Source organism: Lissotriton vulgaris, chromosome 2_1, assembly GCF_964263255.1.
Source record: "Lissotriton vulgaris chromosome 2_1, aLisVul1.2, whole genome shotgun sequence".
In the NCBI taxonomy this organism is placed as follows: Eukaryota; Metazoa; Chordata; class Amphibia; order Caudata; family Salamandridae; genus Lissotriton; species Lissotriton vulgaris.
Genome location: NC_141687.1, coordinates 1284784845 through 1284799392, shown reverse-complemented (window position 1 = coordinate 1284799392; position 14548 = coordinate 1284784845). Strand labels below are relative to the sequence as shown.

At 42.8% G+C, this 14548-nt stretch overlaps 1 protein-coding gene across 3 annotated transcripts in view; it reads right to left on the bottom strand.

Moving 5' to 3' along the window:
* Positions 1-14548, bottom strand: part of LOC147732512 (palmitoyl-protein thioesterase ABHD10, mitochondrial-like) — an 81754-nt gene that overhangs the window by 34008 nt on the left and 33198 nt on the right. For 2 of the 3 annotated variants that reach the window (XM_086957045.1, XM_086957047.1), the window contains exons 3-4: positions 7631-7742; positions 4380-4517 (exon numbers count right to left, since the gene is read on the bottom strand). In XM_086957045.1, the coding sequence (XP_086813171.1) occupies positions 4380-4517; positions 7631-7742 (250 nt within the window). The remainder of the gene's footprint in view (positions 1-4379; positions 4518-7630; positions 7743-14548) is intronic. The other variant, XM_086957046.1, reaches the window with a different exon arrangement.

The window sequence follows — 14548 nt, the reverse complement described above, 5'->3', positions numbered from 1 at the left end:
TCCAGCTCCCCCTGTGAATGTCCTTGCTGAGAATTCTATCTACAGACATTTGCGTGTTGCTGGGAACTGGCAGTGTGACGCACTGAGAGGAAGCGTGCTGCCACTGCATCTCCCAGGAAGCGTGTGTTCATCGAAGCTGCCTGCTGTCGCATCACCGGAGAAGCATGATGCCATTGAGAGAGCGCCATTGCATCAACCGGAGGAGCGTGTCGCAGGGCCTGTCGTGGCTCAAAAGTACAAAGTTGTTGCAAGGCTGCCAGGGCGTCTATGCATCATCATCGCATCGTCGCATCAAGGGCGCCATCTTCTTGCATCGCAACCGGATGTTCGCATCGCATCAAGATGCCATCTTGCGCAACGCAATGGGCCCGCAGGCCGAGAATGTACGCATCACCTCCACACCGGTAAGGATCAAGAGCCTTTTCTTCACTTTGCGTTACGCATCCAGGTACTTTGTTGAGAACTTTGTCGCATTTATCATCAACTTGAATTAAGCAACTTTTATCATCTTTAAGTCAACTTTAAGTATAGTGTTGTGGATTTTTGTCTTTGTGGTCTTGTGTTAAGTCTATATAAAGAATACTTATTTTTTATAAAACCTGTGTTGTGTCCATCTGTAGTGTTTTCACTGTATTCCTGTGTATATTCACAAATGCTTAACACAATCCCTCTGAGATAAGCCTGTCTGCTCGTGCCAAACTACCAAGGAGGTTAGCAGGGGTTATTTAGGAGTGTAATAACCTTATCCTGACTTAGAAGTAAGGGTCCCTGTTTGGACAAAGGTGAATACCATTGCCAGCTAGAGACCCCCAGATCTAACACTTGGCATCATCATTTCGGGAGCTCGGTGGGCTGCCGCCAGGTACTTATACCTGCCCCCACCCACTGGCCACCTCTTTGTTCCACGCTGGGCACACAGACACCCTCCTAACCGCATACCCTGCATGCCGGCAGGATGGTGGGGAAATGGATCTGAACATTTTAATATATTATTTGTGTTTCGGCGGAGTTACAGGTGATCTGGAGGCAGATTGGTACATAGAGGTACCCTCTTCAGGAGCACAACAGGGGTGCCCTATCCCAAACCCCAGGAGTCTTTACAGCCGGACCCTGGATGAAAACGTCGATACCCCGCTAGTCCTTCGGGCGGTTGTAAGCCTGAGCAACTTGGAACTGTAAAGTCATTGACTGGTGGTCCATGGTAATTAGGTGGGAAATCCCCCAGAAAAGGTTAGCACTGATTGGGTTGGCCAAGGTGCTGTTTGGCTCATCAGGCGGGCAGGCAGCTTAGGTTACTCACCGCTGCCTGCCCTTAGATCACCCGTAAGTTAACCCACCACGTTGGCATACTTCATGTATAAAAATAAACCTGCAGCAAACTTTTCCCAAAAATCTGGTGTGGACTGATTATCTATTGCAGCGCAACCAATTACTGCTAAGCAGGGGAGGGTTGCCGATATCGACGCTAGACATAAGGTCCTGTAAGGATGGTGTGTTATAGTAGCCAGAGACCAAACCGAATTTTTCACAGGATGGTAAGCTTTTGTGGTAATGCTCTTATGAAGTGCTTGAAATGGAAATGTTGAAAGGCAGGTGCTCGCTATTCAGACTATCTTTTTGCTCCTAAGAAGTGCCAGTGGTACTCTCCCATTAAATGTATTGCAGGAGTGCTAAGAAGTGCCGGTACTCATTACGGTATAGAACCCGCCCATTTAAAGTACTGCTCTTACGTCATCGAGCAATGCCACCCAGCAGAAATAGTTTGCACACACGTTCACCGTCTTTGACTGTCTCGTTCAAGTTGAGCTTACTTCTCGTTCGAATTGAGCTGTGTATCAATTTTAGGGGAAGTTTACGATATTGAAGGACATTGCCGATGACTAACTGATGTTTTAGATTCTGTTTAATCCCTGCTTTGGTTAATAAATCATGGTATGATCCTTGAATTTATTTTTGTGGTTTTAATATGGTGACATCAAGATGTAGACTTTTTTTTAAATCTTGCTATGCTACTGTTATCAGTTGTTTTTATTGTATGTTATAGTGAAACAGGTAATACATATTTGGTTTGATAGCAAAGAACTGCTCCCCGAGCACCTGTACCTCTCTAAAGTTTGTGTAATTGACAGAAGATTGGTGCCCAATCAAATATCATACTCTGGTAGGATTCTGAGTTTCTAACCAATCTGGCCACTTTCAACCCCTTCATCCAGGAGCTTTCTATATCATGAAGGAGGGGAGATCAATAGATATATTGAGTAAGACGTGCATTTGGTATCCCAACCCAGACTTCTGAAACCAAGTGGAAGATAGTTTGGTGACGTTCTCTGGTCTGTTGTTGTTCTTCAAGTTAGCAGGTATGCAGATACCAGGGACCATAAAGAATTTTCTGTCGGGATAACTATGTTGTCGCAAAGTACACCATTTGCAAAATACACAAATACAACAAGGAACCCTTACACTTGATGGGGGGGACTGAAATACATTGTATCCAGGGTACAGGTCAAGTGGACACGGGTGTACGGAGTAGCCTCCCCACAATTTTTTTAGAGCAGAGACTCTGTTCCTCGTATCAGAGGCTGAAGGAGGTGAGAGGTGTCACTTTGTATCCCAGCTGCTTGCATGTATAAGCACTGCATGTGGGTATTAGGGTTACCACTGTTCCCAGAGAAAAACACCAGACATATGTTCTCACAAAGACCCAAACAAGATACTTAAATAGAACTTTCTATAAAATCACCTATAATCATTTCTACCATGGTTTTTCTGTCGTTGTTTACTTTAATTATCAGTCAGGGATCGTTAAGGCAGGGATTGTTAAGGTGCTTATCAATGAATCACCTTAACAATCCCTGACTAATTATTACATTATCAGTGGTTCTCCCACTAAGATTTTGAGGTCCAAACCTTGCCGGGGTCCCATAAAAAGATGCCCTTATCAGATCTGCATGACATATGTCAGGTGGTCCCTGGGTTCTGAAAACAACCCTGTGCTGTGGGCCTCAATTTCATTGATGCAGCTGAATACCGTCAGAGAGCTGAGGGCCAGACAAGATACTGAAATAGAGCTTTGTATAAAATCGCCTATATTCAATTTTAACATGGATTTTCTGTCTTTTTTACTTTAAATATCAGTCAGGGATCATTAAGGCAGCTGTAGCCATTGCTTCATTGAGCGGTGGTTGATGGTGAGGGACACCAGCTCTTATTTCCCTGCAACCGATATTTACAGAGTGCAAGATAGGGAGAAACACATATATTGGAAAGACAGAGGAAGAGAAAACAGGAAAAACCATAACAAAGAGATGAATCAGGAACCTGCAAGAAAAAGGAACAAGGGGTGTCTGGAAGTGGATTAAATACTACTCAGCCTTGGTATTGGATGCCCCGACATTTAATTGTACCGGCGCCGGCTTCTGAGCAGAGTTTCAGGCACCAGTACTATTTCTTTCATAAATTAAGCACTGGGAACAACACATTTTAAAGTAATTTTGTCTAATGCTGACCGTTTGAAGTATGTACTGATAAGGGGAAAATTACTGACTTTAGATGATTTTTGCAATCAGCCGGAACACAAAAACATACTGGTCATGCCTTTAAAAAACAAACTGCTGGCAACCCTAGTGGGAAACCTGGTCTCAGGGGTTTTTAAATACCTTTTGCCATTAGCAGCATCCTTTCATTTGTGAGAAAGACTCAGTAGGGGTCATCTTTGAATACGTTATTTGAGGAAGAACAGAGAACTTCACAACATAAACACTTCATTAACAGTAAGATTGACAGTTCAAAAATGCACCCAGCACATTTTGTTTACTCTCTCTACGTATTTAAAGATGTTATACCAGGTTCAACTCAAAAAGAACAATTGATGGACAGAATGCAGATCAACGTCATACATTCACCCCAGTACAGAGATCTGGGCCTTAATCCATCGTTTTTTTTGCTCCCCATGCCATTCCAATTTCAACCCAGCCATATGCAAATCAGTCTTGACTTTGCTCCCCATCCCCTTAGCTGCTTCTGTCGGCTCCGCCCACCTAATTAAACAGCCGCACCGCGGCGAAATTCGCGCTGCGGTCAAGCGGCTAAGGGAACAATCCAGCCCAAGCTGGCAGGCCAGGTTCTCCCTGACTGGAAACAAGCATCCTGAGAGCGGTTTGGGGGTAACACCCATCATCAGCCAGGCTAGCTTGACTCCAGTGGCATGGACAGCACAGGACCAACGTCTGGGCATACCAATCCTACTCGGAGTGACAAATGCAAAAAGATCAATTGATGGACAGAATGCAGAACAAGGTTCAACACCTCATCTTGGTTTAAAAGAAAAATTGACATGCAGACGGTACAGTGAAGAGGTCTGTGAAAAATGCAGTTCTTACCTCTGCCGACATGGACTCATACATGTTCACAAAGGGATCAAAAATAGTCCCAGTGCAGGCCAGTCCAGCAACCCTCTGTGGCCGATCCAAAGTGACTAAGACCATTAGCCATGAACCCATACTGCTGCCAACGAGCATCTGTAAATGAGGAGAACTGCAGTGACCTCATTTTACTAAAATGAGAAAAGTGGAAGTGACATCACACCAATACCGTCACAGTATATGATATTTCGTGACCATTGAAAGATGACTTCATAAAGAAGTGATTTTACAGGCACTATATCGCCCACTTTTTGACATCATGGAAAGTGACATGACAGATCCTCTGCACCATGATGACATCACAGGAAGTAACATTCTGTGAACATTGACTCCTAGTGATTGGCCATTGTAACCTGTAACTCATGCCCCTGAGAAATATTGCAACAACAGAGAAGTGACAATGAAGAAGTTGTAGATAGTAGAGGATGGGAAGGAAGATGACCAGAACAGGAGAGGAAACGAACTGTGAGGTGATAAAAAAGACAATTGAAAAAGGAACAAATATGTGAGTAGCTGCCTCAATTCTACAACAGCACGAGACCAGAGGCTAGGATTATGCATTGTATCCTTCAGTAGTAATTATAACAGCCTCAGCAGCAACTAAACCACAACACACATAAATTCATGGAGTGAAAACTGCAGAAATCATGGTGAAAACTAGACCAATTGACTCAACTTCAGCCTACAAAATGGCTGCATATTTTCCTCTTTGGTTGCTGCTTGTGGCCGCCAAGATATAAACTATTTTTATCTTTTAAAACGTTCTTCTTTTGTATGATGATGTGCATTAACGTTCGATGACTCTGACTGTATACTTATTCCTGCAGATTTCTCGCCATATGAATACTCTCCAGGAGTCAGACTGGATCTAGAAACCTTATCTCCAGCAATAGCTCCTGAGCATTACTAGGTGGCGCCAAATGGCTCCAGCCACGACTCTGCCTGGCTGGAGCCATTTGGATTAAATCAAATCCCAGATTATAAGCACCAACTGGAACACTGACAATGTATGTTTTTCTTGACCTCTTCTACTACATAATAAATCATCAAACATATTTCAGCTTTCAACAATGCTCGAAGTCAAATGTCTCCCCCTAAGATCTTGAGGTTCAAACCTTATCGCATGTGCCACAAAAAGATGCCCCTCTCAGATCCGCATGACATATGCAGGTGGTACCTGGGCTCTGAAAACGACCCTGTGGCATTTTCATTGATGCACCTGAAGGCTGTCGGAGAGTTGAGAACCAAATTATCTTTGGCCAAGACCGACAGGTATATTGAAAGCATCCTATTGAGAGATCTGTTGTACCTCGGCACTCTAATGTTTGTTTCTCATAGAAGCAAGTGCTTCTAAGGAAGTTAGTTTCCTATCATGACCTGCTTAAGGAATCACAACTACCAATTACTCATTTGAACAACACCAATATTTAACCGTATGAAGAGAACATCAAAAACGTAAGATTCCTTTGATGTTTTAATCTTATTTCACACAAATATTGTCTGTACAGTGTTTTTTAACAGTACATGATACAAAGATCGTTGTTTAAATGTTCTTCTGTATTTGGATCCCAAAGAAAATGAAACAGGCAGCCGACAAGTGTTTCGTTACTGGAACGTAACTTCCTCAAGGTTTATATGTCACGTGGTTGGGAAACATCAAAACAGGGAAAATATTTCTCAAGAACGAACTACTGTAGAACCTTAATTAAAAGGATGAGTTGCCTCCCAATTCTGTAAGTAAAACTGCTGTACCCCCAAACGTCACACGAATAAAGTTCTTTCCTCGAAAATTCGCTCATCTGTGTGGAATTTTATTTGTCCACAACCAAAAGGTACATAGTCAGAACGATCATTGGGTAGACATATGTGTGAAAACTGTAAAAGCGACGGCGTATGAAGTATGTATCTCCAAAGTTAAGATTCCAATCAGTTCTATGTGCATATATGAAAGCACATTGCCAAGTATGAGGTCTCAGTATGTGTATCCTTCGGCGAAGTTGTGGGAACTATAATATGCCCTGAGAGAGCCGCCGCGCGATACGGAGATCCAGGTGGTTCGGAGGAAGGTAATTGCTACTATGATAAACAAACATTAGAGTGCCTAGGTACAACAGATCTCTCAATAGTTTCTTATACCTGATCCCTTCTGGGACTTTAGTTGAAGTCGACATCTGTGGTAGTGGGATGTCAATGCTACCTCGAGGGGCACCGTTATTACACAGAAAACAATCTGCACAGATATAATCAGTTACAACAAAAAAACAAATTCTAGGATTGGCAGTGCGACAGTCTAAACCACCACTACCTTCGCCTTATTATATTGAAAGCATCCTATTTTCCCCTTGATAAGACCCCTGACAGGGAACAATCTCCCAAAAAGTGTTTCCACAAAAACTCCAAAAGCACCAAAGAAAGCAGAAATCCTCTTCTTCTTTAAGGAAAAGGTGATGTTAGTGGGCCATTCTGAGCCTTAATACCATCCCCCAACACTGGGATTGCCCTCGTCTTTGGGGCGAATTTAGATGCTGAAAAGGATGAAGCCAAGATTTCTGACCTAATCCACTGACAAGGTGCAGCTCGAGGCAGTAAGGCAGGCTGTGCTGTTGATTTTTAGCACTACTTCCCAAGAAGGAGTCCCTTCCTGCGGGCTCGGAAATTCCAGCAGCCTCTACCCCGACTCCACACCTCCATGGGCCTTTGCTTCGTCTCTTATGATGCCTACACCCTCCAAGGATCCAACCACTGCATGTTCAGCACGCAATGTCGACAGATATCCGGTCCGCTGAAATATAAATCCTATGATATCCTACGGGATTTATATTTTGACGGACGGGATATCCATCACCATTGTGACAGAGTAACCCGTCCATCAAGATCTAAATCAGGCGCTCCGTGTTGACAAGTAGAATGCCATCTGCACATTACATAAAATACTCCAACAATCACATGATGTGAAGCCATTTTGAGGATAGATTTTGTTTTGATTGCTCTAATGTCTACCAAGTGTTATGCAGTTTTCAGCCGATGTTTTTATGTTTTTTTTGTTACTTTGGTAACTCTAATCAGTAATGAAGGATACTCCCTGCCTCTATGTCCTTACAAGAATTTTATCTGTCATTTACATTAGCTTGAAAATGATTCAGTCTCATCTCAATGTTAGTGTTTGTCAGTGATTGAGTCACACATGCTGAAACAGCCCTATTCCATACCTGCGGGCCAGTGGTGAGTTCATCCAACACTGCTAAGACGTCATCTTTCCACTCCCCTAACAGGGAATCCTCAAAGTTTCCTTCTGATTGTCCACACCCCGTATAATCAAACCTGCATTAGAAGAGAGAAATTTCTCACTTTATTTATTGACTAGCAGCCCGTCCAGACGTTGTCCGGGTATGAATTGCTGCCGACCAGTAGTATATTGTTTTGTAGGATTTTGTTTTGATAGCATTTCTTATCTGTGACAGGCCTGTGAAACGCTCTGATTCACAGTGCACTGCTGATGCACTTAAGAGTGCGCGTTCAGTAGTGTGTGAACTCGAGTTTCCCTGCTTTATTTTTCCTTGCAATATTATTTAGCACGAACTCGACAACATGGCATGAGCACAATTTACATTACAGAAGAACACATTCATTTGTGGTAGGCACGGGGAGACAAAGCGATTTGCCTGGAATCACAGGATGTTGAGCTGATGCCGAGGTTCGAACGTAGCTCCCCAGCTCTAAAGTTCGCAATTCTAGAACTTGTGGCGGGAGGTGTGTCTAAAAGTGTATGCCGGTGCTGGCCATCAATGAGAGAGACCTGTGCATTTTTCAAATGGGTGGTGAAAAAATATGAGTATGTTGCTGGAGATGTGGGCCGCCGTGCCACCAATGTACTTACCGGGGGAGGGTAAACACCCATTATTCTGCAACTTTCTTTCCGCATACCATCATTCTGCATACTTTCATTACGAAAGTACCATGACTCCGCAATGCCATTATAACGCATGGCATTACATTTTATCTGCTTTTACCACGCATACATTTACAACGAAATTCGCTGTAAATGCATGAATGGTGAAAGCGTGTTTTTTAAAATGTTTGGATAAGGTAAGTATGGGTATATGTTTTGGGGTACTGAGGTATATGTTTTGGGATGTTTGGGTATTTTAAGGGTTCAGATATAGTTTTGGGTTATGGGGTACAGGGGTAGTTTTAGGGTTTAGGGATAGGTATGGGTTTTGGGGTAAAGGGGTATTTTTAGGGTTCAGGGCTAGGTTTGGGTTTTGGGGTATTGGGGTATTTTTAGGGTTCAGGGGTAGGTTTGGGTTTTGGGGTACAGGGGTATTTTAAGGGTTCAGGGCTAGGTTTGGGTTTTGGGGTACAGGGGTATTTTTAGGGTTCATGGCTAGGTTTGGGTTTTGAGGTATAGGGGTATTTTAAGGTTCAGGGTAGGTTTGGGTTTTGGGGTACAGGGTTATTTTTAGGATTCAGGGCTAGGTTTGGGTTTTGGGGTACAGGGGTATTTTTAGGGTTCAGGGGTAGGTTTGGGTGTTGGGGTACAGTGATATTTTAAGGGTTCAGGGCTAGGTTAGGGTTTTGGGGTACAGGGGTATTTTAGGGTTCAGGGGTAGGTTTGGGTTTTGGGATACAGTGGAATTTTTAGGGTTCAGGGCTAGGTTTGGGTTTTGGGGTACAGGGGTATTTTTGGGGTTCGGGGTAGGTTTGGGTTTTGAGGTACAGGGGTATTTATAGGGTTCAGGGCCAGGTTTGGGTTTTGGGGTACAGGGGTATTTTTAGGGTTTAGGGATAGGTTTGGGTTTTGGGGTACAGGGTATATTTATAGGGTTAAGATGGGTTAGTGTTTAAGGGTGTAGGGGTATTTTAAGAAGTAAGGGTGGGTTATGATTATGGGGTGCAGGGGTATTTAAAGGGAGCAGGGTGGGATTAGCACACGATATGAGACATGGCATGAAGGGCGGAAGGTACCACACGCCCCCAGCGTTTGTCACGCCCCCAACACACACCCACAGCACAACACAGACACGCCCACAAGGGACTACTTTGCTGGCACGGTTCTTTTACCTTTTAAATGTATATGGTGGGCGTCTGCATAGCCTATGTCCTTCTGCTGCAACTGCCCTTTCCAACGCTGTATTGGGTGTTGTGATTGGTGCTGTGGTTCCTGAGATTACCCGCCTCAAAGGTTTGGGCTCTCTCTTTATTATATTAGTATAGATATAGATAGATAAGGTGATTGTTTATTTGGGAATATGGGTCAATACCATCACAATGAAAGTACCAGACAGAGTAAGGAGATGCCAAGGAAACACTGAAGCTATTTTAGGAATGGTGTGCCCATGCTGTGAGTTAGTAGATCATCATTTAGGAAATATGAAATTTTCTAAACATAGCTCATGAGTTCAGGGTATTATAACTGCTTAAATGCGATACATCTTTTAACCTTCATCATGTTCGGACAAATGAGAAGGTAGCTCAGCGGCGGCTCCTCTGCATTGGTAGAGGAGCTTTGCCCGACTGGTTCAGAGACAGCAGCTGAAAAATAAAACAATATTTTACTATTGTTGAATTTTTCAGCTGCTGGCTCTAAGCCAGGGTTTGCAGGGAGGACTATGGGAGGTGGGACGAGGCGTGGTAGATGTGCACTTTTAAGTGCGCATGTCTTTTTGTCGGGCATCTCAGGCGACCAAACTGGCATTGTACACTTAGGTTTCTCCAAACAAGCTGTATTCCAGAGCACGTTGGAGAAACAACGCAGACTCCCTGTGCCTGAGTTAGTATTAATCCAGCCCACTTAGGCCAATCCAAACGCTGCTCTCATGCTTGGGAGCAGCACGGGGATTCAATGGGGAGTCCATGATGCTGTCCGAGGGACTGCTGGGACCAGGAACTGAGATGGCCAACAGCACCAGGTAAGTCTTATTTTTTTAAATTAATTTTAATCCCCCTCCCACGTGCTCCCCCCGGCCCCCTCCACCTGCTTCACCACCCATCTGTGTCGGCCGCCATTGCGGTTGCTTAGCCTATGGTTGTTTTCAGTGGCATCTTTGAGATGAGAGCTGCAAGTTAATCAAAGAGTGCCCCGGTAGACAGACCCACAGCAAGCAAGTGAGTAGAGCTATTGTGACTATTCTATTGTTTAGTGTGTGTTTTCCTGACCTCTGCTCTAGACCTTTAGTTTGTTCACAGTTATAGAATGGCACAACTGGTAGAAAGCAAGACTAGGCAGCATTGTTTGATTACAATAATTGGATTGTGAAGTGACGCTGATGTGTTGAAACAATTCGAGAAATATTCCAAAACTCTCTCCCACTTTATGAATGTCCTCTATGATATTCTGAATCGCATGGCACAGCATTCCTCCTTCCCTCTGGCTGAAGGTCTTGTGTTTTCCCAAGTCCAGTCTTGTGGTAGACCATATCACTTTGCATGGTAGTAGGTCCAGCTGAGGGAATTGCTGGTCAGCCATTTCTAGCAAGCATTAACACACCAATGAAAGAAAACAGACACTTAGGAAAGCTCTTAGAAGTCCTACACGTTTAGCGAAAAAATAGCCAGCTAGCACCAAAATATTTTAAAAGCACTTTGTCATTTCAACCGGTCAGTTTGATCCTGTCATGATAAAGTCTATACATTTCAGCATTACATTGATATACTTTTCTCTCAGGAAAGAACTTGTAATACAACTAAAACTACAGGTGGGCACTACAGAGCAGGTGTCTGGCTCTTCTCCTGGGAAGAATGCGAGAAGACTATGACGAGGGATAAAGTAAGCTAGGGTAAAATCTTCAGGTCTTGCTTCGTTGCCAACTTCAGAACGAGGCTATGCTAACTAGAAGAGCTAGGCTAAATGTGCATTGTACATGATGGGCCCTATACCTAGAAATAAAAACAAATTCGAAATGTCTAATTGACACAAAACAATATGAAAGTATATGAACAATTAAGTCCTCACACCAAATGTTGGCAATCTTGTGCCCAGTGATTGTGTGACCTTTCAGTCTCTTACTTAGGCGACTATACTTTAACATAACAGCTGTGCATTTTAGTGCATCCTCATGACGAATGAATTTGGAGACCATGACATTTTAACTATGATGCTATACTATTTGATTTAGAATAACTCCTCATTCTTTCACATGTATACATTTCAGATCAAAACTCCAACAGTTGTAACGTACATTGAACATATTTTCTGACTTTTTTCAGCTGTCATATAGCTTGCCATCACTACATAGAATGATTCGAATGGGACATATCTCTTTTTCAGTGCAAAAAGAGATATCAGTCATCAAGGCAACATAAAATGTGTTTGCATAATCCGTTTGAGGAGAAGATATGGTCTGTAAACTGGACTATTTTTTCTCCATGGTGTCAATGAAAAAACAGTAACTTAATGGCCTGTCTTGAGTTACAACTTTGGGCCTCATTTACGAGGACCTAGCGGCACTTTTGCGCCTCCAGAGCATCACTTTTTTGATGCTCAGGAGGTGCAGTGTGCCTCAGTAAATTTACCAGGTCACGCAAAGCCACCCTGCATGGATTTTCATGGCCTTGCAAATATGCACCCCTTTCATGCAGAACAATGGTTGAAAGAGGCATTCCATGGGTGTTGCTGTGGGTGTTCCCACGCAACACCCCTTGGAATCTGAAGTATTCCCAGATTTAAAAGGAATCGTAAACCTAGGAATGCGTCAGATTCCTACACCTCCCCAGGTGATGGCACAACAAGGAGAAATACTTTTATTTCTCCTTGTATTTTCCTCTTTCTATGAGTGCTGCGTTGTGCAGCACCCATAGAAAAATGAAAATGCCATTAATTATTATTTTTGCGCAGGAAGGTGTCCCTTCCTGCACAAAAACAATCTTCCCCGCAGCGCAGGCACCCTTGCAAAATGACGCAAAAGTGCCTGCGCTGGCGAATGGCAGACAATTGTACACCAGCGCAGTGGAAAGCACAGGAATGCATTGTGGTGTTGCTAATAATATGCATCCCTGTGCTTTTAAAATGGCACAGCATGGTGCAGCTAATTGGCTTGCGGGACAGCTCTGCATCATTTTCTTGTAATGAGGCCCTTTGTTCCTAGCCTTTCTGAAGATGCTATAAATGAAATGTGTTATTGTGAGCCAAAACACAGTTGACACTTTTTTCTGTGAACGTTTGTATTGAGTTCAATTAATCATTAGAATACTTGACTACCAGGTTCTGATTGATACATCTAATCATATAATCCTTGTAAATCCTCTCCAGGCACTAGACTAGAGGCCTGATTAACAAAGGTAACTTACACTTTAGAGTAATTTACAATTATGAGTAAGTTTACTACTTTTTGCTTATTCAAAATATCTGTTTCTAAGTTTCTACAAAAAAACAGTAGTAGGTCCAGCACCACATATGGCCAACCTCTGGTTCTGGAACACTCTCCAATAGAAAGCAATGGCGAAGGGAATTAAAATAAAACCCTCTAGAAAATATAATCAAATTAAATTAAATAGCTTAAAGCAGTTGGTAATGTAAATAACCATAGTTTACTGTAAACAAATACATACAAATAGTACTCTCACCTGCCCCAATGGACACAACATGCATTTAAACTCATGTTATTTAACTTGCCTCTTTGTCAGTGAATCTCCTGTTACATCTCATGTGCTCCGTTTGTACAGATAATATAATCTATTATACATTATTGATATAATAATAAAAATGGACAGAAAACAAGAAGGGAGGAGCCCTCACGCCCACAAGGGTGACTGCTCTGAGTTCTTGCCACTAATGTAACCACTTCAGAGACCAGGGAATAGCAAAAGCAGTGCCAGGAGTTGCAAAGGGCAATAGAGGACTTGCAACTGCGACCAGTGAGAACCCCTAATCAATGTCCATTTGTCCAGTCCCGACCTCTCAGCTATTCTTTCAATCCTGTTTATCTTGTACTCTCCTCCCTGTCTTTCAAGTGTATCCTCCCCTCTCTTTCTCTCTGAGTTATCCCACACCATTGCTTCTCTAATACCTGTCTCATACTCTCTCCTCGGGGAGAGGTGCTAACCCCAATTAACATCAAATACATTAAGAGGAGAACTCAAAGCATGAAGAGCATTGTAATGCAGGTATTTTTCTATATTTTTATGGGTATATTATACCCCATTACGTCAGACACATGTTCTTTTTTTAAAACACCCCTTTATTTTTAGAGTGTATTACAACCGTCCAGCTGTTGTCATTCATATTAATCATCTTTTCTGTTTTTCACTGACTCTTCCAAATGATTTCCCCTTTTCATCTCCATCCCCTCTCTCTTACTCGCGCATTGACACACTATACAAGTAATGACTTAATTGGCAGGTACTGGTTCACATTTGCAATCTGTGCCCCACTGATGGCCTTACTAGCTTTCTCTTTCTTCAGCCGCTCGTGCGGCGCTTATGAGGTTAGTCCGTTCTCCTCGATTCTCTGGTGTCCTTGATCAGCATCCATTTGGCCATATGCCTACTCATCTGGTGCTATTCCTTTTGCTCTTATTATCGTATGTCGCTTCTTGGTCATTGTGCTTGTACATACGGGGCCAGATTTACGAAATTCCATTTGTGCATTTCCTAAATAGCGAATCCTAGGAAATCACTAGTTAGGAAATACAAAATGGAATGGACAAAAATAGAGATTTCCCAATACCGATTCCTACTATATTGGAATCGCTATTAGAAAATCGCAGATTTGGAAATGCAACACCATTCGTACCCATGGGGATGCCCCCCCAAAAAAAAGATACGCATGTAAAGCGCACAACTGCCCTAAGGGCAAGTGTCGTCTTTATGTCAGTTTAAACACGCGTTTTAAGGGGGTATTTTTCTCAAATTGCACATGGTTAACATCGGCCTTCAGTCAATGGTAATGGCATTTCCTAAATTCCCATTTTGCATTTAGGAAATGCTTTGTACATGTGCTTGGGAAGTCGCTAATACGAAATCCCTCTTTGCAATTTCTTACGTGCCTTTGTACGTATGGAAAGGCAATTTAGCATTTATTAACTGACCGAAATGGCGATCTGGTCCATTGACAAATAGTAAATCGTTTCATTCATCTGGCCCTAGTTGTTTATATACTGGCGCTTTCGTCATTTTCTCTGGAAATCTGT